This window comes from Crotalus tigris, unplaced genomic scaffold, assembly GCF_016545835.1.
Source record: "Crotalus tigris isolate CLP2741 ecotype Arizona unplaced genomic scaffold, ASM1654583v1 scf7180000017690.20705106771:4171800, whole genome shotgun sequence".
NCBI lineage: Eukaryota > Metazoa > Chordata > Lepidosauria > Squamata > Viperidae > Crotalus > Crotalus tigris.
In genome coordinates this window covers 1,345,001-1,372,811 of record NW_024096569.1, presented here as the reverse complement: position 1 = coordinate 1,372,811, position 27,811 = coordinate 1,345,001, and the positions used below count along the sequence as shown (strand labels likewise).

At 50.7% G+C, this 27,811-nt stretch overlaps 2 protein-coding genes across 4 annotated transcripts in view; one reads left to right on the top strand and one right to left on the bottom strand.

Annotated features, from left to right (window-relative positions):
- The window catches only part of DNAH2 (dynein axonemal heavy chain 2), a 167,437-nt gene that overhangs the window by 136,014 nt on the left and 3,612 nt on the right, over nucleotides 1–27,811 (bottom strand). The window lies entirely within an intron of this gene.
- LOC120305722 (T-complex protein 1 subunit theta-like) lies at nucleotides 11,365–16,366 on the top strand. Of its 3 annotated transcripts, none has more exons than XM_039337950.1 (2): nucleotides 11,365–11,756; nucleotides 14,700–16,366. In XM_039337950.1, exon 2 carries the CDS (start codon nucleotides 14,703–14,705, stop codon nucleotides 16,356–16,358), a length of 1,656 nt encoding a protein of 551 aa, XP_039193884.1. In that variant the 5' UTR covers nucleotides 11,365–11,756; nucleotides 14,700–14,702; the 3' UTR covers nucleotides 16,359–16,366. The 3 variants fall into 3 exon arrangements, with proteins under 3 accessions (XP_039193884.1, XP_039193887.1, XP_039193886.1); XM_039337953.1 differs by having other exon boundaries at nucleotides 11,365–11,772; XM_039337952.1 differs by having other exon boundaries at nucleotides 11,365–11,991.

Genomic DNA, 27,811 nt, shown 5'->3' with positions numbered 1-27,811 from the left:
GGTAAGGACTCGATAGGTAGACAAAATGCCAAATCCAGTCTGAACATCTGGCTGACTGTGCGATGATCCATATATAATAATAATAATAATAATAACAACAGATGCCCTTTTTTAGTATCCCTCCCAGCATGCACTGCACCCCAACTGAGCATCCTTTGATGGCTGCATCTGAATATAATAAATATATGGATAGATAAATAAAGCCACCCAGAGTCCTTTTGCAGAGCAAGATGGGCAACATATAAATTTAATAGGTTAATAAATAATGAATCCTTAAAATAGGGAGTCCCTGGTCTATAGCAGTTCATTTAATGAAGGGGTCTTCAAACTCGGCCCTTTGATGACTCGTTGACTTCAACTCCCAGAATTCCTCAGCCAGGCATGCTGGCTGAGGAATTCTGGGAGTTGAAGTCCAGAAGTCATAAAAGGGCCATAGTTCTCTCAGGCTGGCTGAGGAATTCTGGGAGTTGAAGTCCACAAGTCATAAAAGGGGCATAGTTCCCTCACGCTGGCTGAGAAATTCTGGGAGGTGAAGTCCACCCATCTTAAAGCATGGCTGGCTGGGGAATTCTGAGAGTTGAAGTCCACCCGTCTTAAAGCATGGCTGGCTGGGGAATTCTGGGAGCTGAAGTCCACCCGTCTTAAAGCATGGCTGTCTGGGGAATTCTGGGAGCTGAAGTCCACCCGTCTTAAAATGGCCAAAGCTGAGAAATAGTGGTCAAGAATGACCGCTAGCCAGGAAAGCATTGCAACCTGCAGCCCCAAGTCCTTATTTTCTCGCTTTTCTCGCTAGATAATTCATTTTGGGAGGTGGGGACACTGTCTAAAAGGGGGGGAGGGGGGGCAGGCCTGGAAAGGCCCTTTGCAAAAGCCTCAGTCCGTGTTGCTGTTTTTTTCTCTGCTGCCGACGGTTATATTATTCTGAGCCCTTTATGCAAAGTGGGAGACCGTCCACTCTAATGGGCAATTAGACTCTACAAAATTACACTTTGAGCCAGTCCACCTTTGTTTGCGGAGAACAAGAGTGAGTGTGTAAAAGCATGCAACCATTCAGAGCTACTTCACCGAGGTGGGGGGTAGGTGGGAGCAATTTGCTCCATTAAGCTGGCCGCTTCTACCTTTGCCAGGGCTCAAGAAATAAAATAAAATGAACATTAAAACCAGATAACCCCTCTCCTTAAAAAAAAAAAAAAAACGTGGTTGGAATAGCTGTGCATTTCTGCCCCTTTCTCTATAATGTTACTCACCCTTTTCGTCCTCTCTTCCACAAAGCTTCCTCTGCGGCAATGTTTCTCAGGTTTGGCCCCCTTAAGAGAGGTGGACTTCAACTCCCAGCATTCCCCAGCCAGCCTTAGGGGATGCTGGGAGTTGTAGTCCGCCTCTCTTCGAGGGCTAAGGTTGAAAAACACTACTCAGCAATTGCAAACGGGAAGACCTCGTGTTCACCTGACCCTTGCCCTAACTTAAGAGCTTCACCATCCTGGCTGGGGGATTCTGGGAGTCGTAGTCCACCCATTGTAAAGTGGCCCAGTTGACAAGCACTGCTCTGCAGGGGTGATGTTCCCTCCTGCTTTGTTGAGATGGAGAGCAGCTATTGAAAGAATAAAATTTAATAGCTTGTTCTCTCATGCCCCTTCTTCTTTCATATGCACTTTTGCCCGCTTAGTCAACATCACACACCTGTCCAACCAGCAGAATAATAGAGCTGGAAGCGACCTTGGAGGTCCTCTAGTCCAACCCCCTGCTCAAGCAGGAGACCCTAAACTATTTCAAACAAATCTCTTCTTAAAAATCTTAAGAATCTCCAGTGATGGAGCGCCCACAACTTCTTGTGGCAAGTAGTTCCAACGATTAATTGTTCTCCCTGTCAGGAAATTTCTCCTTAGTTCTAAGCTGGATTTTTCTTTGATTGGTTTCCAATCCATTGTCTTGCCTTCTAGTCCTTTGGAAAATAAGTTGTCCCCCTCTTTATGGCAGCCCCTCCAATATTGAAAGACGGCTGGTCACCCCTGGTCTTTCTTTCCACTAGACTGAACATACCTGTGCTGAAGTAGTCCTTGGCTTACGACCGTAACTGGGACGAGAATTTATTTCCATTGCTAAGTGAGACCGTGGCTAACCACTTAGCTTTGACTCATTTTACGACGTTTCTTGCCACAGCCTGTTAAGTGAGTTGGTGCGGTCGTTAAGGGAGTCACACACTCGTGAAGTGAATCGGTCTGCCCCTATTGACGTCCCTTGTCCGAAGGTCGCAAAGCGGGATCCCGTGACCCGGGACGCTGCAACCGTCATAAATACATGCCACCTGACAAGCGTCTGAACTTTGATCACGTGACCACGCGGGGGTGCTGCGACAGTCGTGTGAAAAACAGCTGTACGTCCCATTTTTCAGTGCTGTGCTAACTTTCAGCGGCCGCTAAACAAACAGTTGTAAGTTGAGGACTATCTGTAACGTGGCGTTGAAGAATCCAGGCTAACTGATGATTCCCACGCCGAAAGGACCAGGGCATTTAGCCCAGTGGTGGGATTCAAATACCTGAACAATCAGTTCTTTCATTGGATGCAGGTCTGGGCCTCGGAGGCCTAGAACAGACTTCCAGAAGTGGCATCCATGCACTTCCGGCAGGCCGTTCTAGGCCTGGGAAGCCTCCTCCCGGCCTCCAAGGCCTAGAACGGACTTCCGGAAGTGGCATCCATACACTTCCAGCAAGCCATTCTAGGCCTGGGAAAATCTCCTCCCGGCCTCCAAGGCCTAGAACAGACTTCCGGAAGTGGCATCCATGCACTTCCAGCAGGCCGTTCTAGGCATGGGAAGCCTCCCCCCGGCCTCGGAGACCTAGAACGGACTTCCGGAAGTGGCATCCATGCACTTCCAGCAGGCCGTTCTAGGCCTGGGAAGCCTCCTCATGGCCTCCAAGGCCTAGAACGGACTTCCGGAAGTGGCATCCATGCACTTCCAGCAAGCCATTCTAGGCCTGGGAAAATCTCCTCCCGGCCTCCAAGGCCTAGAACAGCGGTTCTCAACCTATGGGTCGCAACCCCATTTGGGGTCGATCGACCATTTTTTGGGGGTCGCCAAAGGTGGCGATCTGCCATTTTTCGCGGCGCCGTGCACGTGCGCCGTGCATGGGGGCGGTGCCGTGCACGCACGCCGCGCATGGGGCGCCGCCGTGCACACGCATCGCGCATGGGGGCGGTGCCGTGCATGCGCACCGCGCATGGGGGCCCCGCCCCCATGCGCGCGGCACCACGCATGCGCAGAACGTTTGTGTGACGGGGGTCACCGTCACACAAACGTTGAGAAGCACTGGCCTAGAACTAAGGTGACCAACTTTTTTACAATGAAAAGGAGGACACAAATAAATTGAAGACAAAAATATCATAAATAAAAGAAACATTTTATTCATTGCAACAATAATACAGACAACTTGCATGTGCAAAGTTTGCCGGTCGGGTGTTTTGGCACGTTCAGCAGCAATTCCTATTGGCTTTTGAAAGCCAATAGTGGGAGTAGCACAGCTCATGCAAAAGTTGGGAAAAAAAAACATCAACAAAAGGTGCCAGAACGCCGTTCTAAGCGTTCTATGAGGGGGAAAAAAGCCCTGCAGATTAGTCTTCAAATATCAAAAAGGAGGTCATGAAGGAGGACACTTTTTGAGGGAGGACAGAACTTACAAAAGGAGGACTGTCCTCCCTAAAGGAGGACGGTTGGTCACCTTACTAGAACGGACTTCCAGAAGTGGCATCCATGCACTTGCAGCAGGCTGTTCTAGGCCTGGGAAGTCTCCTCCCGGCCTCCAAGGCCTAGAACGGACTTCCGGAAGTGGCATCCATACACTTCCAGCAAGCCATTCTAGGCCTGGGAAGTCTCCTCCTGGCCTCCAAGGCCTAGAACGGACTTCCGGAAGTGGCATCCATACACTTCCAGCAAGCCATTCTAGGCCTGGGAAGTCTCCTCCTGGCCTCCAAGGCCTAGAACGGACTTCCGGAAGTGGCATCCATACACTTCCAGCAAGCCATTCTAGGCCTGGGAAACCTCCTCCCGGCCTCCAAGGCCTAGAACGGACTTCCGGAAGTGGCATCCATGCCATTCTAGGCATTCAGCCAGTTCTCCAAACTCAGCAAAATTTAGCTATCGGTTCTGCTGAACCGGTGCAAACCAGCTGAATCCCACCACTGATTTAGTCCCGCCGGTGTTGCGAAGCCCACAAATTGCGTGGATTTTCATTTTTCGGTGCCGACAGGAGTCAGGCAGGTCTCCCATGTGTCTGATCTGGTTTATTTTCTCCCAATTTTTTTTTAAATTTTTTTTTTTTTTTTTGCAAATACCACCAGCAGAGACCGCTTTTCTCGGATCCATCCGGCGTTGGTCTCTCTCTCTCTCTCTCTCTCTCTTGACGTGGCCAGATCAAAACCAGACCTTGTGGCTTCTTTGTCTCCCAGCTGTGGTCTTTCTAAGGTCTGGGAGAACTTTGGGTTTGGCACGCGGCGGAGAGCCTGCGGTGTGGCATACGAGCTTCCTTCCCTCCTTGCTGCCTAAATGCATTTGTGTCATGCACACAGCACACAACTGCCCTCATTCATATGGAGAAGGCTTCCCTCCCCAGCCTCGGCCCAATCGGTAATTCGAAAAGCCAGATCTTTTTCCCTGGAATAAATCAAAAGAATCGGTGCTTTTATATCCACTCTCCCCTATCCACGGAATCAGTCCGGATACAACGCAGGCTAAAAACTGTCTTCTCTGCGCGACGGTTACAGGTCGTCCTCAACTTACGATCCCAACTCAGCCCAAAATGTACGTTGCTAAATGAGACATTGGCTAAGTGAGGTTTTTGCCCCATTTAACGACTCCCCCCCACATTTGTTACACGAATCGCTGCCCTTGTTCAATTCGTCCCGCCGTCGTTAAGCCAATCCGGCTTCCCCTTGTTCGTTGGAAGGACGTCAAATGGGATCACGTGACTCCAGGAGGTTGCGACCGTCTTATAGGTAGTCCTCGACTTTCTCGGTGTACGACCACATTTTCTGGCTGCTAAGCAAGGCAGTTAAGGGCGTCGCGCCCGATTTGATGACCTCTTTTGCTGGGGCTGTTAAGCGACTCAGAGCCGTCGTTAAGGGAATCATGCAGGCGTTAAGCAAATCCAGATTCCCCCCCCCATCAGAAGTCACAAATGCCCATCACCTGACCGTCAGAGACGCTGTGACCGTCATAAATACGAGTCGATGGCTGGTCATAAGTCACTTTTTCCAGTGCCACTGTAACTTCGGACAGTCACTAAATGAATAGTTATAAGCTGAGGACTTCCTACACTCATTTAAAAAATATAAAATATTTAGAGTTTTGTAATCACAATTACGAATGAAGCCTTTTATTCATATGCTAGTTGTGGACTTCAACTCCCAGAATTCCTCAACCAGGCACGCTGGCTGAGGAATTCTGGGAGTTGAAGTCCACAAGTCATCAAAGGGTCATAGTTCCCTCACGCTGGCTGAGGAATTCTGGGAGTTGAAGTCCACAAGTCATAAAAAAGTCATAGTTCCCTCATGCTGGCTGAGGAATTCTGGGAGTTGAAGTCCACAAGTCATCAAAGGGTCATAGTTCCCTCACGCTGGCTGAGGAATTCTGGGAGTTGAAGTCCACAAGTCATAAAAAAGTCATAGTTCCCTCATGCTGGCTGAGGAATTCTGGGAGTTGAAGTCCACAAGTCATCAAAGGGTCATAGTTCCCTCATGCTGGCTGAGGAATTCTGGGAGTTGAAGTCCACAAGTCATCAAAGGGTCATAGTTCCCTCACGCTGGCTGAGGAATTCTGGGAGTTGAAGTCCACAAATCATCAAAGGGTCAAGTTTGAAGACCCCCTGCAGTAGCCAAACACTCAGATCTTGATCATGAGACCTTGGGCTGTTGTGACAGTCATAAGTCTGAGGATCACATAAGTCAACTTTTCAGGGCTGTTGTAATTTTGGACGGACACTAAACAAACGGTTGTAAATCGAAGACACCCCATATACAGGCCACCCTCGACTTTACAACAGTTCGTTTAGTGACCGGTCAAAGTTACAACGGCACTGGAAAACAGTGACTTGCGACTGTTTTTCACACTTAGCGACCCGCGATCAGGTGATCAAAATTCAGACGCCTGGCAACTGACTCGCATTTATGACGGTCCCAGTGTCCTGGAGGGGGGGGGGGATCACGCAATCTCCTTTTGCGACCTTCCGACAAGCAAAATCAGTGGGGGAAGTCGTGTTCCTAATTATCCTCTGCAGAGATTACGCTTAACAACTGGGGCGAGAATAGTCGTAAAACGGGACAAAACTCACTTCACTTAACAACAGAAGCTTCGGGCTCCCTTGTGGTCGTAAGTTGAGGACTCCCTGTAATTCTGGTTTTTTTTTTTCCAGAGGCCAAGAAAACGGTCCGGCATTGTCCTTTATATATCGTTTCAGAATGGAAAAGAGGGACGTGGGGTTTTAAGCTTCAGGCAAGCTCTGATTCCGATTGAATTTCAGGAAAAGAGAAAAAAACCCATTTTTTTTTTGCATCTACCCCCCCTCCACCCACCCCGCCCCATCGCACAGCGGAGCCAATTATCCAGAGTGCTGATGGGTTTCGGTTCCAGCCGAATTGCACTGAACTAACCATTTGCGCTCCTGATGGGTGTATCCATGTGGTTTTATCTCAGTTTTTTCTTTCTTTTAATGGCAAGAATATTTAATTTAATTAACCAGTGGAACCGCCTGCCTCCAGAAGTTGGGAATGCTCCAACACTGGAGGTTTTTAAGAAGAGATTGGACAGCCATTTGTCTGAGATGGTCTAGGGCAGTGGTTCTCAACCTGTGGGTTGGGACCCCGTTTGGGGTCGAACGACCATTTCACGGGGGTCGCCAAACAACACAGTCCGTCATTTTTTCCCCCCTTTTCCTTAGCTGTGCTCCTCCCTTTTATTCTATTGGCTTTTGAAAGCCAATAGAAGAGACTCTCTTGAATAGAGTCTAATTCTATTGGCTTTCCAAAGCCAATAGGAATTGTCCGGGCTGTCTCTGCCCTGCCGAGCCCGCCAAAAGTCCCATTCTGCAAATGGTGCTGCATCAGTTGAGTAGTCCTCGACTTACGACCGGTTGATTAGTCCTCGACTTACGACCGGTTGGGGGTCGTGGCATTAAAAAGATTGAGAACCACTGGTATAGGGTCTCCTGCCTGAGCATGGGGTTGGACTAGAGGACCTCTAAGGTCCCTTCCAACTGTTATTCTGTTGTTCTGTTATTCTTTTTTCCTTCCTTTCTTCCTCTCTCCCTCCCTCCCTCTCTCCCTCCCTCCTTCCCTCCCTTCCTTCCTCTCTCCCTTCCTCCCTCCCTCCTTCCTTACTTCCTTCCTCTCTCCCTTCCTCCCTTGCTCCCTCCCTCCCTCCTTCCCTCCCTCCCTCCCTCCCTTCTCCAACACTGGAAGTTTTTATGAAGAGACTGGACAGCCATTTGTCAGGGTTCCTGCCTGAGCAGGGGGTTGGACTAGATGACCTCCAAGGTCCCTTCCAAGTCCTATTCTATTCTATTCTATTCTATTCTATTCTATTCTATTCTATTCTATTCTATTCTGCACCATTGGGGCAAAAAAATAATAATACATGCCTTAAAACAGGGATGTCCAACCTTGGAAATGTAAAGTCTTGTGGACTTCGACTCCCAGAATTCCCCAGCCAGCACAGCTGGCTGGGGAATTCTGGGAGTCAAAGTCCACAAGTTTTAAAGTTCCCGGATTGCATCTCCCTGCCTCCTGAAAGTCTTTTTCTCCTCCTTCTCCCCGATAAAGTCTGCTCCACATTTTGCAAGCTTTTTTCACAAAGAGAAAAGAGAGAGAGAGAGACCAACAATAAGTCATCGACATTTCTTGGGCACAATATCACTAGGCGAGGTCCATTCTTTCCAGGGTCCTGCAGGATTTGCACCCTGCCCTTCTCCGCCTGCCTCCCCTTGACTCGTATCCGAGGGTTTTTTTTTTTTTCTCTCCTTTTTAAAAAAAATCTCCTGAGCCAAATTCTTCTGGCAGAGACATTATCATGTGAAAGGGAGCGCAACGGGATGGCGAGGATGGATCGGCTGATGGGTGGGCAAGGAGGAAGGGGCGGGGGGGGAGGGGAGAGAGAGAGAGAGAGAGAGGAGAGAAGGAGAGGAAGAGAGGGAGAGAGACAGAGATAGGGAGAGAAAGAAGGGAGAAAGAAAGAAAGAAAGAAAGAAAGAAAGAAAGAAAGAAAGAAAGAAAGAAAGAAAGAAAGAGGAGACAGCAATAGAGAAAGGAAGAGGGAGAGAGGAGAGAGAGAAAGAGAGAAAAGGGAGAGGGAGGGAGAGAGAAGGAGACAGAGAGAAAGAGGAGAAAGAAAGAGAGAGAGAGAGGGACGGAGAGGAAGAGGGAGGGAGGGAGAGAAAAGAGGAGAAAGGGAGGGAGAAGAGAGAGAAAGAGAGCAAGAGAAAAAGAGAGAAAGAGAGAAAAGAGAGAGAGAAGGAGAGAGAGAGGAGAGAGAGCGCGAGAAAGTGAGAGAGAGGAGAGAGAGAGAGACCAAAGGAGACAAAGAGTGAGAGAAAAAGAGAGAGAAAAGAGAGAGGAGAGAGAAAGAGTGAGAGAAAGAGAAAAAGAGTGAGAGAAAGAGAGAGAGAGGAGAAAGAAAGAGAAGAGAAAGGGAGAGAGGGAGGGAGAGAGAGAGAGAAAGAGAGAAAAAGAGAGAGAAAGAGGGAGAGAAAAGAGAGAGAGAGAAAGAGAGAGAGAAAAGAGAGAGAAGAGAGAAGGAGAGAGGGAAAGAGGACAGAGCGCAAGAAAGTGAGAGAGAGGAGAGAGAGAGAGAAGAGACCGAAGGAGAGAGAAAGAGAAAGAGTGAGAGAAAGAGAAAGAGTGAGAGAAAGAAAAAGAGTGAAAGAAAGAGAGAGAGAGGAGAAAGAAAGAGAAGAGAAAGGGAGGGAGGGAGGGAGAGAGAGAGAGAGAAAGAGACAGAAAAAGAGAGAAAGGGGGGAGAGAAAGAGAAAGAGAGAAAAAGAGAGAGAAAGAGGGAGAGAAAAGAGAGAGAAAGAGAGAGAGAAAAGAGAGAAGGAGAGAAAGAAGAGAGGGAAAGAGAGAGCGCAAGAAAGTGAGAGAGAGAGGAGAGAGAGAGAAGAGACCGAAGGAGACAGAGAAAGAGAGAGAGAGAGAAAAAAGCTGTCTGGAAAAAAAGGCTTAAAAGAAAAGGGAGCATTCAGATCCTCATTTAGCAGACATCCTTGCAACGCAGGCAGTCCTCGACTTACGACTGTCCAATTAACAACGTGCTGGCATCAGAGCGCCCATCAGTGTCTTCAAACAGCCGACTTCCTCCTCTTTTATTCTGGCGCTCCAAAACGGGGGTCCTCCCCTTACAACCGCCCGTTTAGCGACTCTTCCAAATTACGAATTGTGCTGAAAAAAGGGGACTTACGATAGAGCTCTGCATTGAAGCTGTGTCTTATAATAATAATAATAATAATAATAAAGTTGGAAGGGACCTCGGAGGTCATCTAGTCCAACCCCCTGGATAGATATTTTTTCAAGTGGAACCTCTCCAATCAACACAGGAGTCCTCAGCTTACCACCCCGGGTTTAGCAACGGCTCAAAGTTACCATTAAAAAGTGACTTACAGCCGGTCCTCGCATTTTTGACCGGTCCTCAGAATTATGACCGTTCCAGCATCCCCACCAAAATTCAAGCCTTTGGCGACCGGCATGTCTTTAAGACGGGGGAGGGTGTCACATGATTGCATCCGGGAGGGTCACATGATTGCAACCTTCCCAGCAGGTTCCGACAAGCCAAGTCAATAGGCGAGGCCAGATTCGCTTAACGACCGTGTGATTCGCTAAACAACGGCAGCGCTTCACTTCGCTAGCCGCGTCAAAGAAAGCTCTTAAAATCGGGCCCGACTCCCAACGATGGCATCCCTTGACCACAGAGGTCCTATCGAGGTCGTATCTTGAGGACTAGCAACTCCGTAGATTTAGGGATTCTTGGTCGTCTTCTTTTGCACGGACTTTTTTTTTTTTTTTGGGAGCCAATTCCGGCGTTTCTATCAGTCACTTCTCACTTTTCCGGTGGAGGAATTTTATTTTTGTAATTTGAGGCGACAGGTGAGCTGAAAAATTGTCGTTGTGGGGTTTTTTTTGGGTTTTGTTTTTTTTAAACAACGAAGCTGTTTCAGCCTGTTCTCGCAACCCTGTTCCTGAAATAGACCGGCATTTGTGGAGAAATCTGGGTGACCTGGATAATAATCTTTTTTTCCGAAGCCCCTTAAACTTTTTCAGCTTCGTTAAAGGAAAAAACAGGGAGTCCTCGGCTTGCGGTCGCAATGCAGCCTCAGAATTCCGTCGCTAAGCGAGACGTTTGTTATAAGGGAATTTCGCCCCGTTTTTACCATCTTGCTTTGCCACTGGTCGTTAAGGGAATCCCTGCAGTGGTTGAACGAGCAACACAATTGACTTTGCTTGTCAGAAAGTCGCAAAAGGGGATCGCGTGACACCCCCCCCCAGAACGCTGTGACCGTCGTAAATTGGAATCAGTTGCCGGGCGTCTGAAATTTTGATCACGTGACCGTGGACATGCTGCAGTGGTCGTTAAGTGTGAAACACGGACTTTTCCGTGCCGTTGTAAGTTCGGTCGCTAAATGAAAAGTTGTAATTTGAGGACTGCTTGTGTCCAAGGCCCATCCCACCCTCCCAAAGTGCTCCAAGCCCTGGATTGCAAGGCCATCATTCAACCAGTCAAGCTCCGAGCCCTGGATTGCAAGACGCCCATTCAACTGGTCAAGCTCCGAGCCCTGGATTGCAAGCCCGCCATTCAACCGGTCAAGCTCCGAGCCCTGGATTGCAAGACCCCCATTCAACCGGTCAAGCTCCGAGGCCTAGATTGCAAGACCCTCATTCAACTGGTCAAGCTCTGAGCCCTGGATTGCAAGCCCACCATTCAACTGGTCAAGCTCCGAGCCCTGGATTGCAAGACCCCCCATTCAACCGGTCAATCTCCGAGGCCTGGATTGCAAGGCCATCATTCAACCGGTCAAGCTCCAAACCCCAGATTGCAGGACCCCCATTCAACGGTCAAGCTCCGAGGCCTAGATTGCAAGGCCATCATTCAACTGATCAAGCTCCGAGCCCTGGATTGCAAGGCCATCATTCAACCGGTCAAGCTCCGAGCCCTGGATTGCAAGACCCCCATTCAACCGGTCAAGCTCCGAGCCCTGGATTGCAAGACCCCCATTCAACCGGTCAAGCTCCGAGCCCTGGATTGCAAGACCCCCATTCAACCAGTCAAGCTCCGAGCCCTGGATTGCAAGCCGCCATTCAACCGGTCAAGCTCTGAGGCCTAGATTGCAAGGCCATCATTCAACCAATCAATCTCCAACTCCTGGATTGCAAGGCCATCATTCAACCGGTCCATCTCCAAGCCCTGCATTGCAAGCCCGCCATTCAACTGGTCCAGCTCCAAGCCTTGGAATGTACCCACAGACATCAAACTATTTGGCCCCGATTTCCTTGCAAATAAAGAATTATGCAATATAAAAGTGGGCAGCACCCAGCTGGATTTCCATTGGATGGGCAAGACTGGCTAAAGCCATTGGTCGCTTCCTGGAACGCTCAAGTGTGACATCACCCCACATGCCCCCCCTCCCACCATAACCGCTGTTGACCGGTTGCTTCCGCCATTCCAGCCCCTGCTGTCTTTCCTGGCCGCCGTGGGTCTGGTGGGATCCTTCTGGCTTATTGCAGTAGGCTAATTTTGAGGTCCAGCGGGCGAGAAAATGAGACATAAACCCCTAGGAAGTGGGGTACCCCTAACCTCCTGGGTGTATTTAATTGGGGATTAAATAGTCTTGACTTTCTCCACCTTGGCAGCAGGGTGGACTTCAACTCCCAGAATTCCCCATCAAGCTGCTAAAGTGGAGAAACGCTGCTGTCGGTATTATTAGCAGAGGCCTTAAGGAGAGAAAATCAAAGCTGGAGGTGAAGCTTTAAGGCAGATGACCAGCAACATTTGTAAGGTTGAGTAGGGCTAGGCAGCCTTCCCCAGCCTGGGGTGGTCCAGAGGCATGGGGGATGGGGATGATGGGAGTTGAAGTGAACAGGAAGAAGAAGTAGCCGGCAGACTACTCTGCGGAGCAGGGGCGGGTTGTGTAGGATGGGTAGAATGGATTAGAGTCAAGTAGGGACAATTCTGGGGAGCAGTGGTGGGTTAAGTAGAGTAGAGATAACTCTGAGGAGCAGTAGTGGGTTAAGTGGAGTAGAGTAGAGTTGAGTAGAGACAACTCTGGGGAGCAGTAGTAAATTAAGTAGAGTAGAAATGAGTAGAGACAACTTTGGGGAGCAGTAGTAGATTAAGTAGAGTAGAAATGAGTAGAGACAACTCTGGGGAGCAATAGTGGGTTAAGTAGAGTACAGTAGAGTTTAGTAGAGACAACTCTGGGGAGCAGTAGTGGGTTAAGTAAAGTACAGTAGAATTTAGTAGAGACAACTCTGGGGAGCAGTAGTGGGTTAAGTAGAGTAGAGTAGAGTTGGCTAGAGACAACTCTGGGGAGCAGTAGTGATTAAGTAGAGTAGAGTAGAGTTTAGTAGAAACAACTCTGGGGAGCACTAGTGGGTTAAGTAAAGTACAGTAGAGTTTAGTAGAGACAACTCTGGGGAGCAGTTGTAGGTTAAGTAAAGTATAGTAGAATTTAGTAGAGACAACTCTGGGGAGCAGTAGTGGGTTAAGTAGAGTAGAGTAGAGTTGGCTAGAGACAACTCTGGGGAGCAGTAGTGGTTAAGTAGAGTAGAGTAGAGTTTAGTAGAAACAACTCTGGGGAGCAGTAGTGGGTTAAGTAAAGTACAGTAGAGTTTAGTAGAGACAACTCTGGGGAGCAATAGTGGATTAAGTAGAGCAGAGTTTAGTAGCAACAACTGGGGAGCAGTAGTGGATTAAGGAGAGTAGAGTTGGGTAGAGACAACTCTGGGGAGCAGTAATGGGTTAGGTAGAGTAGAGGTGAGTAGAAACAACTCTGGGGAGCAGTAGTGGGTTAGGTAGAGTAGAGGTGAGTAGAAACAACTCTGGGGAGCAGTAGTGGGTTAGGTAGAGTAGAGGTGAGTAGAAACAACTCTGGGGAGCAGTAGTGGGTTTAAGTAGAGTACTGTAGATTAGAGTTGAGTAGAAACAACTTTGGGGAGCAGTAGTGGATTAAGGAAAGTAGAGTTGAGTAGAAACAACTTTGGGGAGCAGTAGTGGATTTAAGTAGAGTACTGTAGAGTAGAGTTGAGTAGAGACGAATCTGGGGAGCAGTAGTGGGTTAACTAGTGTTGGACAGAATGGGTGGAGTTGGTTGAGTAGAGTAGAGCTGAGTAGAGTTGAATAGAGACAACTCTGGGGAGCAGTTGTAGGTTAAGTAAAGTACAGTAGAATTTAGTAGAGACAACTCTGGGGAGCAGTAGTGGGTTAAATAGAGTAGAGTAGAGTTGGCTAGAGACAACTCTGGGGAGCAGTAATGGTTAAGTAGAGTAGAGTAGAGTTTAGTAGAAACAACTGGGGAGCAGTAGTGGGTTAAGTAAAGTACAGTAGAGTTTAGTAGAGACAACTCTGGGGAGCAATAGTGGATTAAGTAGAGCAGAGTTTAGTAGCAACAACTGGGGAGCAGTAGTGGATTAAGGAGAGTAGAGTTGGGTAGAGACAACTCTGGGGAGCAGTAGTGGGTTAGGTAGAGTAGAGGTGAGTAGAAACAACTCTGGGGAGCAGTAGTGGGTTTAAGTAGAGTACTGTAGATTAGAGTTGAGTAGAAACAACTTTGGGGAGCAGTAGTGGATTAAGGAAAGTAGAGTTGGGTAGAGACAACTTTGGGGAGCAGTAGTGGGTTAGGTAGAGTAGAGTTGAGTAGAAACAACTTTGGGGAGAAGTAGTGGGTTTAAGTAGAGTACTGTAGAGTAGAGTTGAGTAGAGACGAATCTGGGGAGCAGTAGTGGGTTAACTAGTGTTGGACAGAATGGGTGAAGTTGGTTGAGTAGAGTAGAGCTGAGTAGAGTTGAGGAGAGACAACTCTGGGGAGCAGTGGCGGTTGCGCCAAAAAGAAAGAGAGGCAGTGATCTCCCTAAGGCAGCGGTTCTCAACGTTTGTGTGACGGCGACCCCCGTCACACAAACGTTATGCGCATGCGCAGTGCGGCATGCATGGGAGTGGCCTCCATGCACAGCACGCATCCATGATGGCGCCCCCATGCGCGGCGCGCATCCACGACGACGCCCCCATGCACGGCGCACATGTGCGGTGGCGCCCCCGGAGGCGCGCCGCTGCCCCCATGCGAGGCACGCATGCGCGACGCCGCCCCTGGAGGGGAGAAAATGGCGGATCGCCGCCTTTGGCGACCCCCGAAAAATGGTCGATCGACCCCAAATGGGGTCGCGACCCATAGGTTGAGAACCGCTGCCCTAAGGCATGGTAAAAAAAGTCCAGATGACAGCTACGATGGCACAATTGACTTTTTTGGGACCGTACCTTGTGGACCACCCCATGAAAGGAATTAAGGGGAGAGGGTCTTAAAGATAAAGTGGTGATCCATGGGAGAAGAGATGGAGGATTTTCCTTCCCAACAGTGCTAGTAATCAGGTCTTTATCTAGGCCTCCTCAAGCCCTACCTGAACGTGGGCTTGGGGTCCCCTTCCTACTCCAGCCCCTTCTTCTCTCTCCCCAGGTCATGGCAGCCCACGTCCCGATGGCCCCCGGTCTTCCTCAGATGCTCAAAGCAGGGATGAAGTACTTCAGCGGCTTGCAAGAGACCCTCTTCACCAACCTGATGGCCTGCAAGGCCTTGATGCACTGCCTGCGCACGTGCTACGGCCCCTTGGGCCACAACAAGCTGGTGATCAACCACGTGGGCAGGATGTTCCATTCCTCCCACGCCGCCACCATTGTGAAGGAGCTGGAGCTGGAGAGCCCCATGGCTTGCCTGTTGCGCTCCGCTGCCGAAACCCAAGAGGAAGAGACGGGGGACGGGACCAATTTCGTCGTCCTGCTGGCTGGGGCCCTGCTGGAGAACGCGGAGAAGCTCCTCAGGTCCGGCCTGTCGATGGTCCACATCCGAGCGGGCTACGACATGGCTTGCAAAGAGGTCCTACGGCTCTTGCCGGGCCTGGTCTGCTTCACGCTGAAAAACCCCCGCCACCAGGAGGAGGTGCAATGTGTATTGCAGTCCATCATGGGCAGCAAACTTTTTGGCTACCAAAAGTTCTTGTCCAAGCTGGTGGCCACGGCGTGCATCTCGGTGGCGCCTCCCGACCACTCAGCTTTCAACCCGGATCTCATCCGGGTCTTCAAAGTCCCGGGAGGGGCCATCTTGAACTCCTACGTCTTGGAAGGGATGCTCCTCCCCGCGGAGGCCGAGGGCATCATCAAGCGCGTGGAGAGAGCCCGAATCGTGGCCTACTGTTGTCCTTTTGGCGTCTCCAGGTTTGAAGCCAAGAACACGGTCAGGTTCGAAAGCGCCTCCCAGCTGAAGAACTTCGGCAAAACGGAAGAAAATATCATGGCCGAACGAGTCCTGGCTCTCGCCAAAGCCGGGGTGAACGTCATGGTGGTGGGAGGAAGGGTGGACGCCCTGGCCGTCTTCTACGCCGACCGTTGCAGGATCATGGTGGTGCGACTGCCCTCCCGGATGCAACTCCAGCGCCTGTGCAAAATGGCGGGCGCCACCCTACTGTTCAAGCCCACCGTGCCGTCGCCCGAGGACATGGGACACTGCTATCGTGTCTACACCACCGAGATCGGCAGCACCAGTGTACTGGTCTTCAGTCAACACGGCACGCCGTGTCCTTTGGCTACGGTGGTGCTCCGAGGAGCCACCGGCGAGATGCTGGACTGTCTGGAAGAAGCCATCCGAGATGGCGTGCAGGTTTACAAGAACCTGGGCACCGATGCCCGGCTCTTGCCAGGGGCCGGGGCCACCGAGATGGCTCTCTCGGTACGCCTGAGCACTCTGGGCATGTACTACCCCGGATGTGAACAATACGGCATTTTGGAGTTCTCCCAAGCTTTGAAAACTCTCCCCGCCATCCTGGCGGACAATTCAGGCCTGTCGGTCAACGAGATGATGGCCAAGATGGAAATCCAGCATCAACTAGGCAACCAGAATACCGGCATCCTGTTGGGCGTGGAAGAGGCCAGCACCGTGGACGCCGCTGCGGAAGGTGTGCTGGACCCGTACCTGGTGAAATACCGGGGTATCGTCCTGGCCACTCAAATAGCAATGACGTTGTTAGATGTCAGCGACATCATGGTGGCCAAGAAGAGTGGGGGTCCCAAACCACGAGGGGATAACCCCAACTGGGACAAAGAACCAGACGAGTTGGATTGAGGGGGGGGGGTCTCTTTTCTTCTCAAGTTGGCCACGAGCGTCCTGTACAGAATGTAACAGGCCTGCCCTGCGCAGCGTCTCCGTCCTTTTCAGTTTTAACTAATAAAATCTTGGTCTCCATCAAAAAGGAAATGGGTTTCTCGCTTGCCATCCAGCACTGAGTAGCGGGGTGGGAGACATCTTTGCTTTGGACGAGGGGATAGACGGGGAACTCATCAAATTTGCAGATGACACCAAGCTGGCAGGAATAGCCAACACTCCAGAAGACAGGCTTAGGATACAGGAGGACCTGGACCAGCGGTTCTCAACCTATGGGTCGCGACCCCATTTGGGGTCGATCGACCATTTCTCGGGGGTCGTCAAACAAGGCGATCCGCCATTTTCCCCCCTTGGGGGGCGCCGCCGCGCATGCGCATCGCGCATGGGGCGGCGCCACGCATGGGGCGGCGCTGCGCCGTGCATGGGGGCAGCCCCGTGCATGCGCGGCACGTTTGTGTGACAGGGGTCGCCATCACACAAACGTTGAGAAGCACTGACCTGGACAGACTTGAACACTGGGCGCTATCTAACAAAATGAAATTCAGTGGTGAAAAAAGCAAGGTTCTACATTTAGGCAAGAAGAACCAAATGTACAGGTTTAGTATAGGGGGTACCTTGCTCAATAGTAGTAACTGTGAGAGGGACCTCGGAATCCTAGTGGACAATCCCTTAAATATGAGCCAGCTGTGTGCTGCAGCTGTCAAAAAAGCCAACACAGTGTTAGGCTGCATTAACAGAGGGATAGAATCAGGATCAGGTGAAGTATTAATACTACTTTACAAGGCCTTGGTAAGGCCACACGTGGAATACGGCATCCAGTTTTGGTCACCACGATGTAAAAAAGGTGTTGACACTCTAGAAAGAGTACAGAGAAGAGCAACAAAGAGGATCAGGGGACTGGAGGCCAAAACATATAAGGAACGGTTGCTGGAATTGGGTATGTCTAGTTTAATGAAGAGAAGGATAAGGGGCTGCCCCGAAGAAGAAGGAGTCAAGCTATTCTCCAAAGCGCCTGAAGGCAGGACAAGAAACAACGGATGGAGACTCATCAAGGAGAGAAGCAACCTAGAACTAAGGAGAAACTTCCTCACAGTCAGAAAAATTAACCAGTGGAACTACCTGCCTCCAGAAGCGGTGAATGCTCCAACAGTGGAAGTTTTTAAGAAGAGACTGGACAGCCATTTATCTGAAATGGTATAGGGTCTCCTGCCTGAGCAGGGGGTTGAACTAGATGACCTCCAAGGTCCCTCCCAACTTTATTATTATTATTATTATTAATATTATTATTATTATTAATTTTCCAATAATGTCCCTCTTCTCTAACATCTGGATCTGTTGCTCAGAGCTTCTAAGAGCTGGATTCCAAGGCTGGAGAGTGAAGAAATTAATGGGGAAAGAGTTCCCACGAGAATTAACATAGACAGGTCGTCCTTGACCTACGAGCCCAGCTGAGCCCCAACATTCCTGTCGCTAAGCGAGACAGCTCAGTGAAATTTTGCCCCCTTTTTACGACCTTTCCTGCCACCGTTCTTAAGCGAATCACTGCACGGTCGCTAAGTGGCTTCCCCATGGACCGTCGGATGGTCGCCAAAAGGGGACCATGTGACCCCCGGGGGATGCTGCGCCCGTCATAAACACGAGTCAGTCGCCAAGCGTCCGAATTTTCATCACGGGGTTACGGTGCACTAAACGCACTGTTGTAAGTTGAGGACGACCTCCAGTGTGCCGCGAGATGGAACTGGGGTGGGGGTGGGGTGCTTCTGGCTGGGGTCCTGAGGCTGCACCTGCAGCTCTTCTAACTCTAGGTCCAAAAGCGGCAATTAGCAACTACGGTTCTCCGTCCAGGAGTAATTAACTCAATGGTCCACGACGAGGCTCATTTCTCGGTGATCAATGAAACGAAAACCCACGTCGGTTTTCAGGTGCAACCTCACATTTGGTGGAGGAACCGCCAGGAGTGCTGGCAAAGGGGATCAGTTTTGGGGGGCCATAATGGAGAAAGGGGTTCCACCCACAGCCAGACCCCAGCAAGGGATTCCCATTGACTTGAGACCCCCGCCCGCCCTTTGGCTGAGCAGCTTCATTTGCCCCCCACAGGTGGGGGGTCTCTGCTAATGGGACATGGCGACCCAGCTTTTCTAAAGTGGGCCCAGAGTCCAGCTGAGCCCTGGATTCAAATGCCGGCCATCAGCGACGAAACGAAGGAGTGGGGTTGATTTCGGACACGTCTCAGCACAGTGGGGTGTTGTTGTTTTTTTCTTTCCGTCCAGAGGCGATTTTGAGAGGACGGGAAAAAGCTTCCTAAGGGCAGAAACCTCCGAAAAGCAGAGTGAGATCTGGACACAAAGAGCGATGACGGGATAACGGAGTTGGAAGGGACCTCGGAGGTCATCTAGTCCAACCCCCCTGGCTCAGGCAGGAGACCCTGTACCCTTTCAGACAAGTGGCTGTCCAGTCTCTTCTTAAAAAGGAAGAGGAGGAGGAGGAGGAATAACAGGATAACAGAGTTGGGAGGGACCTTGGAGGTCATCTAGTCCACCACCCCCCGCTCAAGTGGACGACCCTATTCCATTTCGGACAAATGGTTGTCCAATCTCTTCTTCAAAACCTCCAGTGATGGAGCACCCGCAACTTCTGGTGGCAAGCCGTTCCCCGGGTTAATTGTTCTCCCTGTCAGAAAAAAATTAAGTCTAGGTTGCTTCTCTCCTTGGTGAGTTTCCATCCGTGACTTCTTATCCTGCCTTCAGGGGCTTTGGAGAATAGCTTGACTCCCTCTTCTTTGGGGCAGCCCCTGAGATACTGGAATACTGCTATCCTGTCCCCCCTCGTCCTTCTCTTCATTAAAGTAGACAAACCCAATTCCAGCAGCCGTTCCTTGTATGTTTTAGCCTCCAGTCCCCTGATCCTCTTTGCTGCTCTTCTCTGCACCCTTTCCAGAGTCTCCGCATCTTTTTTTTTAACGTCGTGGGGGACCAAAACTGGACGCAGCATTCCAGGTGGGCATCTTAAAGGGGGCTTCCCGGGACCCCCTGGGCATGCTTTACACGGCTTCTCCTGCTTTTAAAAAAATTTTTTTTTGCAAAACCTTGCAAAACCAGGGCCTGCCTCTTTGTCTGCCTTCCCTGGAGAAGCTGGATCTGGAGAAGAGGGAGGAGAAATTGGGGGGGGGGGTAAACGTAGGGTGAGACCAAGCTGGGGGGGGGGAGCAAAAGGAGGTCTCAGCCACAGCAGGAAAGGTGTCAGGAAGCAGAGGTGGAAGAACAGGCAGGGACGTGTGAATGGTGAAGGTAGAAAAGGGGGGGACGGGAGGTGGGGGGCGCCAGGGGTGACGTTGCAGGATGGGAAATTAAGGCGGGCGGGAGAATGGGTAGGGAGGAAGGGGGTCTGCCAAGGGGGGGGCACGCAGACCCTCTTTAGGAATCGGATTTGGTTAAAAACCAGGGTGGGTTGTGTGAACGTGGCCACCTGATCTTCTCCTCCAGGACAGCTGGCCAGTTGGGGGAGCAGGGACTTCAGTTCCCAGCCTTCAGACCAAGCGGGCTAGGAATTCTGGGAGTTGAAGTCCTAGGGCAGTGGTTCCCCACCTGTGGGTCGGGACCCCATTTGGGATCGAACGACCATTTCACGGGGGTCGCCAAACAACGCAGTCCGCCATTTTTCCCCCCCTTTTCCTTAGCTGTGCTCCTCCCTTTTATTCTATTGGCTTTTGAAAGCCAATAGAATAGACTCTCTTGACTAGAGTCTAATTCTATTGGCTTTCAAAAGCCAATAGGAATTGTCCAGGCTGTCTCTGCCCTGCTGAGCCCGCCAAAAGTCCCATTCTGCAAACGGTGCTGCACCAGTTGAGTAGTCTTCGACTTACGGCCCGTTGAATAGTCCTCGACTTACGACCAGTTGGGGGTCGCGGCATTAAAAAGGTTGAGAACCACTGGGCTAGTCTAAAGAAAAGAAGAAATAGGGGTGACATGATAGCAGCATTCCAGCATTTGGGGGGCTGCCACAAAGAAGAGGGGGGGGGTCATGTTATTCTCCAAAGCACCAGAGGGCAGGACGAGAATTTGCGACGGTCGCAGTGTCCCGGGGAAACACAATCCCCTTTTGTGACCTCCTGATCATAGGAAGCCAGATTCTCTTAACAACCTTGTTGCTAACTTAACAACTGCAGTGAGTCAAAACGGGGCAAACCTCACCTACCAGCTGCAGAAATTTGAGGTATAGTTGCCGTCATACGTTGGAGGACTGTCTGTACTAACTGCACGGATTCACTTAAGAACTGCGGTGGGAAAGGTGGGAAAACGGGCTCAAAGTCCCTCAGCAAACGTCTCGCTTAGCCACGGATCATTTGGGGCCTCCCTCCTGGCCGTAAATCGAGGACTTCCTGCAAAGCTGCTACCCTCCTGGGAAACCGCGGGCGAAGAAAGGCGAGAGCTGTGCGTTCTCGGCTCTCTCTCTCTGTCCGCCCAACGAGGCGCTTCGGCGATCGCCAAACCGTTTCGGCCCTCTGGTTGAAAGCCAGACGAAACCAGCGTGACCACCGAGGGAGAGACAGACAGACGGACAGAGGCCGTCCGCTGGGCCGGTTGAAGGAGAGCCAAGGCGCGGAGGGAGAATAACCTTTCTGTGGGCCTCCCCAGTTTTTGGCACACACCTTTCCGACGCTAAATCAGTCCGTCGGGCCGAGGCCAGACACATATTGCAAAAAGAGAGAGCGAGAAATTCTTGGCTTGGAGTGGGATTTCAACTCTTTTGTCCGTCTGCTTGACGTCCGGGTGGCCTTTCGCTTCTCTCGCTTCCTCGACAGGTTTCCCACCAGAAGGTCTTTTGAAGGCTCCGAGCCCCAGGAGACCCAGATTATTCTCTTGGCGCATAAGAAGCGAACCTTTCCAATCCGTCAATATTTGACTTTGCCGCGGGGGCCACGCCGCAGCGCCGGCCCGCTCCTTGGGGGCCAGAGATAGCCCTGAGTCATGTGCACGCCCGTGTCCCCCGCCCCACCAAGGCCACGGTTGTCAACGGCTGTCGTAGTAACTGGCAAGGAGGGAGATGAGCTGGAAAGGCGAGGGGGGTCCAGGGCTAGCGGGCTATTTGGAAGGGGGGAAGACCCCCTTTCCAAAGTTGCAAGATCTCAGATGGCCCCCTCCGTTTTCTTCCTGAGATCCAGCTTGGAGAGGAAACGGTCTTAGTTACCCACGTCTTCGACACGGAAGTGAATTCTTGACTACGTTTCTCCACCTCGACGACTCCCAGAATTCCCCAACCAGGTTCCTAACTTATCAGCTGGCTGGGGAATTCTGGAAGATGCGGTCCACCCATCTTCAGCTTGCCAAGGTGGAGAACCATGGATTTAACAGGGTCAACGTTTCCGGGTGTTTGCGTAGGCCTCACAGTTTTTGAGGTGCACGGCAATCCGTTGTCCGCCATATTTCTCCTGAGGGAGGGGACACCCCAAAGTGAGCTTCCTGCAGTGTCCCTTGGACAAGAAACATTTCAGAGCCTTGATGGGGGACTGTCACAGAATGCTAACACAATCCTGGGTTGTATAAACAGAGGCAGAGAATCAAGCTCGCACGAAATATTAGCGCCGCTTTGTAAAACCCTAGTAAGGCCACACCTGGGTTACCATATCACATAAAAGATGTTGAGAGTTTGGAAAAAATTCAGAGAAGAGCAACTAAGAGGATCCAAGCCCTGGAGACTAAAACATACGAAGAATGGCTGCGGGACTTGTGTGTGGCCAGTCTAAAGAAAAGAAGAAATAGGGGAGACATGATAGCAGCGTTCCAGTATTTGGGGGGCTGCCACAAAGAAGAGGGGGTCATGTTATTCCCCAAAGCACCAGAGGGAAGGACGAGAAACAATGGTTGGAAGCTGGTCAAAGAGAGAAGCAACCTGGAACTAAGGAGAAACTTCCTGACAATGAGGACAATCAACCAGTGGAACAGCTTGCCACCAGAAATTGTGGGCGCTCCATCACTGGAGGTTTTTAAGAAGAGACTGGACAGTCAATTGTCTGAGATGGTGTAGGTTCTAGTCCAGCCCCCCAACAAGTGGGGGGCTGGACTAGAAGACCTCAAAGTTCCCTTCTATTCTATTCTATTCTATTCTATTCTATTCTATTCTATTCTATTCTATTCTATTCTATATTTTGTTATTCTATTCTATATTTTGTTATTCTATTCTATTCTATTCTATATTTTGTTATTCTATTCTATTCTATTCTATTCTATTCTATTCTATTCTATTCTATTCTATTCTATTCTATTCTATTCTATTCTATTCCTCAGAAACAGGAAAATGGCTGTGGGTCCACAGTTACCCTAGTTGCATCTGCATGACCTTGGTTGTTAAGCAAGGTCAGAGCTGGTGAGAATGTGGATGGGGTATCCCAAGATTAAGTCTACTCAGAAGATCAAAAACCTCCCAGAAGGTTCCCCCTTCTTTATTGTTGCCCAGAATATTTCACCAAGATGTCCATGGACGGCCCTGAATCAAGGTCCATCTGAAGACCTTCCTTCCTTTTGGGCTGTCTGAACCCAGCTTTGGAAACCATGGTGGGTGGCTTCATGGAGCTGAGCCAACGGTGGCTTTACAGAACCACAGCTGAGCAAAGCACACCGAAGCATCTTGGTGGAACCAAGTCAAGGTAGTCCTTGACATACGACTGCAATGGAGCCCGAAATGTATTCACTAAGTGAGTTTTGCCCCATTTTACGATCTTTCTCGCCACCGCTAAGCGAGTCCCTGCGGCTGCTTAGTAACCCGGTTGTTAAGTGCATCCAGCTTTGCTTGTCACAAAGGGTTTCACGCAACCCCAGGATACCGCCGCCATCATAAGTACGAACCAAGTGGCCAAGCGTCCAAATTTGGATCGCGCGACCAAGCCAAAGGCCGTAAGCGTGGAAAGTCCACCTTTTTCCGGTACCGTTGTAACTCTGAACGGTCGCTAAATGAAAACGTTGCAAGCCGAGGGTGACCTGTAGCATCCTCGTGCCCCATTAGCCGCACAGCATCAGACGGCGGCGTGGGGCGCTGATGCTCTTTTCCAGGAAAGCTTGACTAACCATGGCTGCCATCCAATCCTGGGTTATTATTTTGAGTGGCGGTCCTTCCCTCTTTGCGAGCTGTTTTTTTTTTTGGCAACCCGTGACCGCGTCGGAAAAAACGAGCTGGCCAAAATTAGCAGTTATTACCAAAAATCTGCGATTTTAGTGTTACCGCCTGCAAAGAACGCCGTGTTGCTCCTTTCACTTCACACGCGCGCGCACACACACACACACACACACGCACACACGACTCATCCTTCCCTCTTCCCCCCCCCCGCACCATCCAAAGCCACCGAGACACACTTATGCCTTTGCACGCCCCAAATACTCAAAACTATAATTGTCCCCCCTCTCTGCACAACCACGCCAGGATTGCCAGATGAGAGGCCAAGGGGGGGGGGCGAGGGGGGGTGTTGGATAATCAAGACCTGATTGGCTGCCATAATTGCCCTGCAGGCTTCCTGGCCACTGAATTCTGCAAGGGTCTTTTGCTTTTTTGTGGGTTTCAGGTGTGGCTCGGTGTGAATAAAGACAGGATCCAGGTATTCGCCTCGACGAAGCATACCCGTTTATTCAGCTGAACAAAGAGGGGTCCCGTCAAGCAAGAGGGACCCTGGACACTCGTATTTATACGTCTGTTACATTGTCCATCGTCCGTGGCTCAACTGCACGTCGGTTCCATCAAGGCTGTCATTGGATTCCTGATCAACAGGTCGGTCAGACCCCCCCCCCAACCTGCTTCTAATCGAGCTGGTACCCTTTCACCTTTGTGTAACTCCTGCACCTACGGGGACCAGCGTGGAAAGTTACAAAACCGTGGCTTTCCTAGCAACGGGTTGTGCACGCTGCTCCTCGCTGTGCCTGCTGCACTGCTGCCAGGGGAGGGGGCCAAGCAGATGAGGGGAGGGGGAGGCAGGCATCATACACACACACACAACACACACACACACACACACACACACTGCACCAAGCCCGCCCGGATCAGAGTTTATACATAAAAAGCGAAATGTCATTAGCGTTATTTTAGATGGAAATGTAATCAAAGCTTCTTCCCGTTCCTTTTGTCTTAATTAGGGACTATTGATAGGTGTTTTTTCCTCTCGAAAAAACGAGAGTGCCGGGGTGTCGGCGGATTAATAAACTTTCCCTGTGCGCCCCCCCCCTTCCTGGTCTCCCCGGCCCCCTCCCCACTTCCAGAGCCCCCCAAGTAGCTCTGCTCTCTCCACGCAGGCTGTTCCAGAGCGAAGAGACTACAAGAGCTGTGAAATTAGACAGCCAACAGCAACGATTGCCACCTTAGTGGGTGTCAAACACAGACACACACACACACACACACACAACACAGAGGCAAGCACAGCAAGGTGACACATCCGTGCCCTGTGGATGCAAGGGGCGGGAGAGTCGGGAAGAAGGTGACAAGAAAGGCAGATAGGAGAAAAGGAGAGGAGCCATCTTGGCTTCTCACCGTCCACCATTCAACAACCACAACAGTTAAATTAATCTCGACGGAAACTTGGCCGACAATAACCAAAGAAAGAAAGCCGATCCAGAAATGGAGATAGTCCTCAACTTACAACCGTTCGTGTAGTGACCGATCAAAGTTACAACGGGGCTGGGAACAGCGACTGAGGACCCTTTTTCACTCCGGTGACCATTTGCCACATCCCCGGGGTCACGTGATCCATATTCATACGTTTGGCAAGCGGCCCGTATTTATGACGGTCGCAGGGTCCCCCGTGGGTCACGTTACCCCCCACCTTTTGCGACCGTCTGACGAGCAAAGTCAATGGGGAAGCCAGCTTCACTTAGCAACCAGGTGACTGACTTAACGACGGCGGCAATTCTCTTCACCGCTGTGTCAAGAAAGGTCGTAAAAGAGGACAACGTTCTCGTTTAGCGACAGAAACGTCGGGCTCAGTTCTGTTTGTAGGTCGAGGACCTGCAGCGGAAGAGTGACAATGATTTAGATGGAAATGTGGTCACCGATCCTGCGAGCGCCTGAATAAAATGATTGACACAGCGTTGAAGTGTCTTTTGGTGAGTTGGCCTAGAGCAGCGGTTCTCAACCTGTGGGTTGGGACTCCATTTGGGGTCGAACGACCATTTCACAGGGGTCGCCAAACAAGGCTGTCCGCCATTTTTTCCCCCTTTTCTTTGGTCACGCCCCTGGCACCCGGTGATGTATAAGTGGTTGGGGGTCACCACAACATGGGGAACTGTATTATGGGGTCGCGGCATTAGAAAGGTTGAGAACCACTGGCCTAGAGTCTAAACCACGGGTAGGCCACTTTGGCTCTTTTATGACTGGTGGACTTCAACTCCCAGAATTCCTTAGCCAGCCATGCTGAAGGGAAAGGGAGAGGTTTCCAAGCTGAGCCATGCTGGCTCAGGAATTCTGGGAGTTGAAGTCCATGAGTCATGAAGGGGCCATAGTCCCCCATGCTGGCTCAGGAATTCTGGGAGTTGAAGTCCATGAGTCATCAAAGGAGCCATAGTTCCCCCATGCTGGCTCAGGAATTCTGGGAGTTGAAGTCCACGAGTCATCAAGGGAGGCATAGTTCCCCCATGCTGGCTCAGGAATTCTGGGAGTTGAAGTCCAGGAGTCATCAAGGGAGGCATAGTTCCCCCATGCTGGCTCAGGAATTCTGGGAGTTGAAGTCCACGAGTCATGAGGGGGCCATAGTTCCCCCATTCTGTCTCAGGAATTCTGGGAGTTGAAGTCCAGGAGTCGTCAAAGGAGCCATAGTTCCCCCATGCTGGCTCAGGAATTGTGGGAGTTGAAGTCCAAGAGTCATCAAGGGAGGCATAGTTCCCCCATGCTGGCTCAGGAATTCTGGCAGTTGAAGTCCACGAGTCATAAAAGAGCCAAGGTTGCCTACCCCTGGCCTAGACCAAGGGTCCCCAACCCCCGTTCTGTGGACCGCTATTGGGCTGTGGCATGCCAGCATCCAGTCCACACAAACAAGCAAAGCAGGGATGCAGGCAGCACACAAAACCCCGCATCCTCTGGTTTGTGGCAAAACCTCTCTCCACAGAACCGGTCCCTGACGCCCAAAAGGTTGTGGGCCTCTGGCCTAGACCCTCAAGAAAGACCCACAAATAGAGTTGGGTTACCTCCTGCCCGTGCAGGAGAGCATCCATGCCTCTTCCTAGAAACACACAAGGCCGCCCAGCTGGCATTTTTAAGCACAACTCACCTGCTTCTGTGCTTCTATCCTGTCTTGCGTGGGCACCACTTTTCCTGACCTACGGATTGCTCAGCTCCAGGAGCGCCACGTGGGTGACCCTCAACCCAAAACCTGTGAACGCCCGCGCAGTTGTTTTCGGCACGAGGACTATCACAACCCATGGAGAAGGGGAGCAGGCTGGATTTTTGTGTTCTTCATGCCCGTCGCAAACAGGGTTCAAATCAAGGCACAATGCTGGTTTGACAGCCATCAGAAGAAGAATCCGATCCATCCATTCAACCCTGAGCTTTATCTACCTCTCACATGCTGGCTGGGGGATTCTGGGAGTTGAAGTCCATCTGTCTTGCAGTGACAAAAGTTGGATCTATATCTCACATGCTGGCTGGGGGATTCTGGGAGTTGAAGTCCATCCGTCGTAAAGTGACAAAAGCTGGATCTATATCTCACATGCTGGCTGGGGGATTCTGGGAGTCGAAGTCCATCCGTCGTAAAGTGACAAAAGCTGGATCTATATCTCACATGCTGGTTGGGGGATTCTGGGAGTTGAAGTCCACCCATCTTAAACTGATTAAAGCTGTCTCTATATCTCACATGCTGGCTGGGGGATTCTGGGAGTCGAAGTCCATCTGTCTTGCAGTGACAAAAGCTGGATCTATATCTCACATGCTGGCTGGGGGATTCTGGGAGTTGAAGTCCATCCGTCGTAAAGTGACAAAAGCTGGATCTATATCTCACATGCTGGCTGGGGGATTCTGGGAATCGAAGTCCACCCGTCTTAAACTGATTAAAGCTGTCTCTATATCTCACATGCTGGCTGGGGGATTCTGGGAGTCGAAGTCCATCTGTCTTGCAGTGACAAAAGCTGGATCTATATCTCACATGCTGGCTGGGGGATTCTGGGAGTTGAAGTCCATCCGTCGTAAAGTGACAAAAGCTGGATCTATATCTCACATGCTGGCTGGGGGATTCTGGGAGTCGAAGTCCACCCGTCTTAAACTGATTAAAGCTGTCTCTATATCTCACATGCTGGCTGGGGGATTCTGGGAGTCGAAGTCCATCTGTCTTGCAGTGACAAAAGCTGGATCTATATCTCACATGCTGGCTGGGGGATTCTGGGAGTTGAAGTCCATCCGTCGTAAAGTGACAAAAGCTGGATCTATATCTCACATGCTGGCTGGGGGAT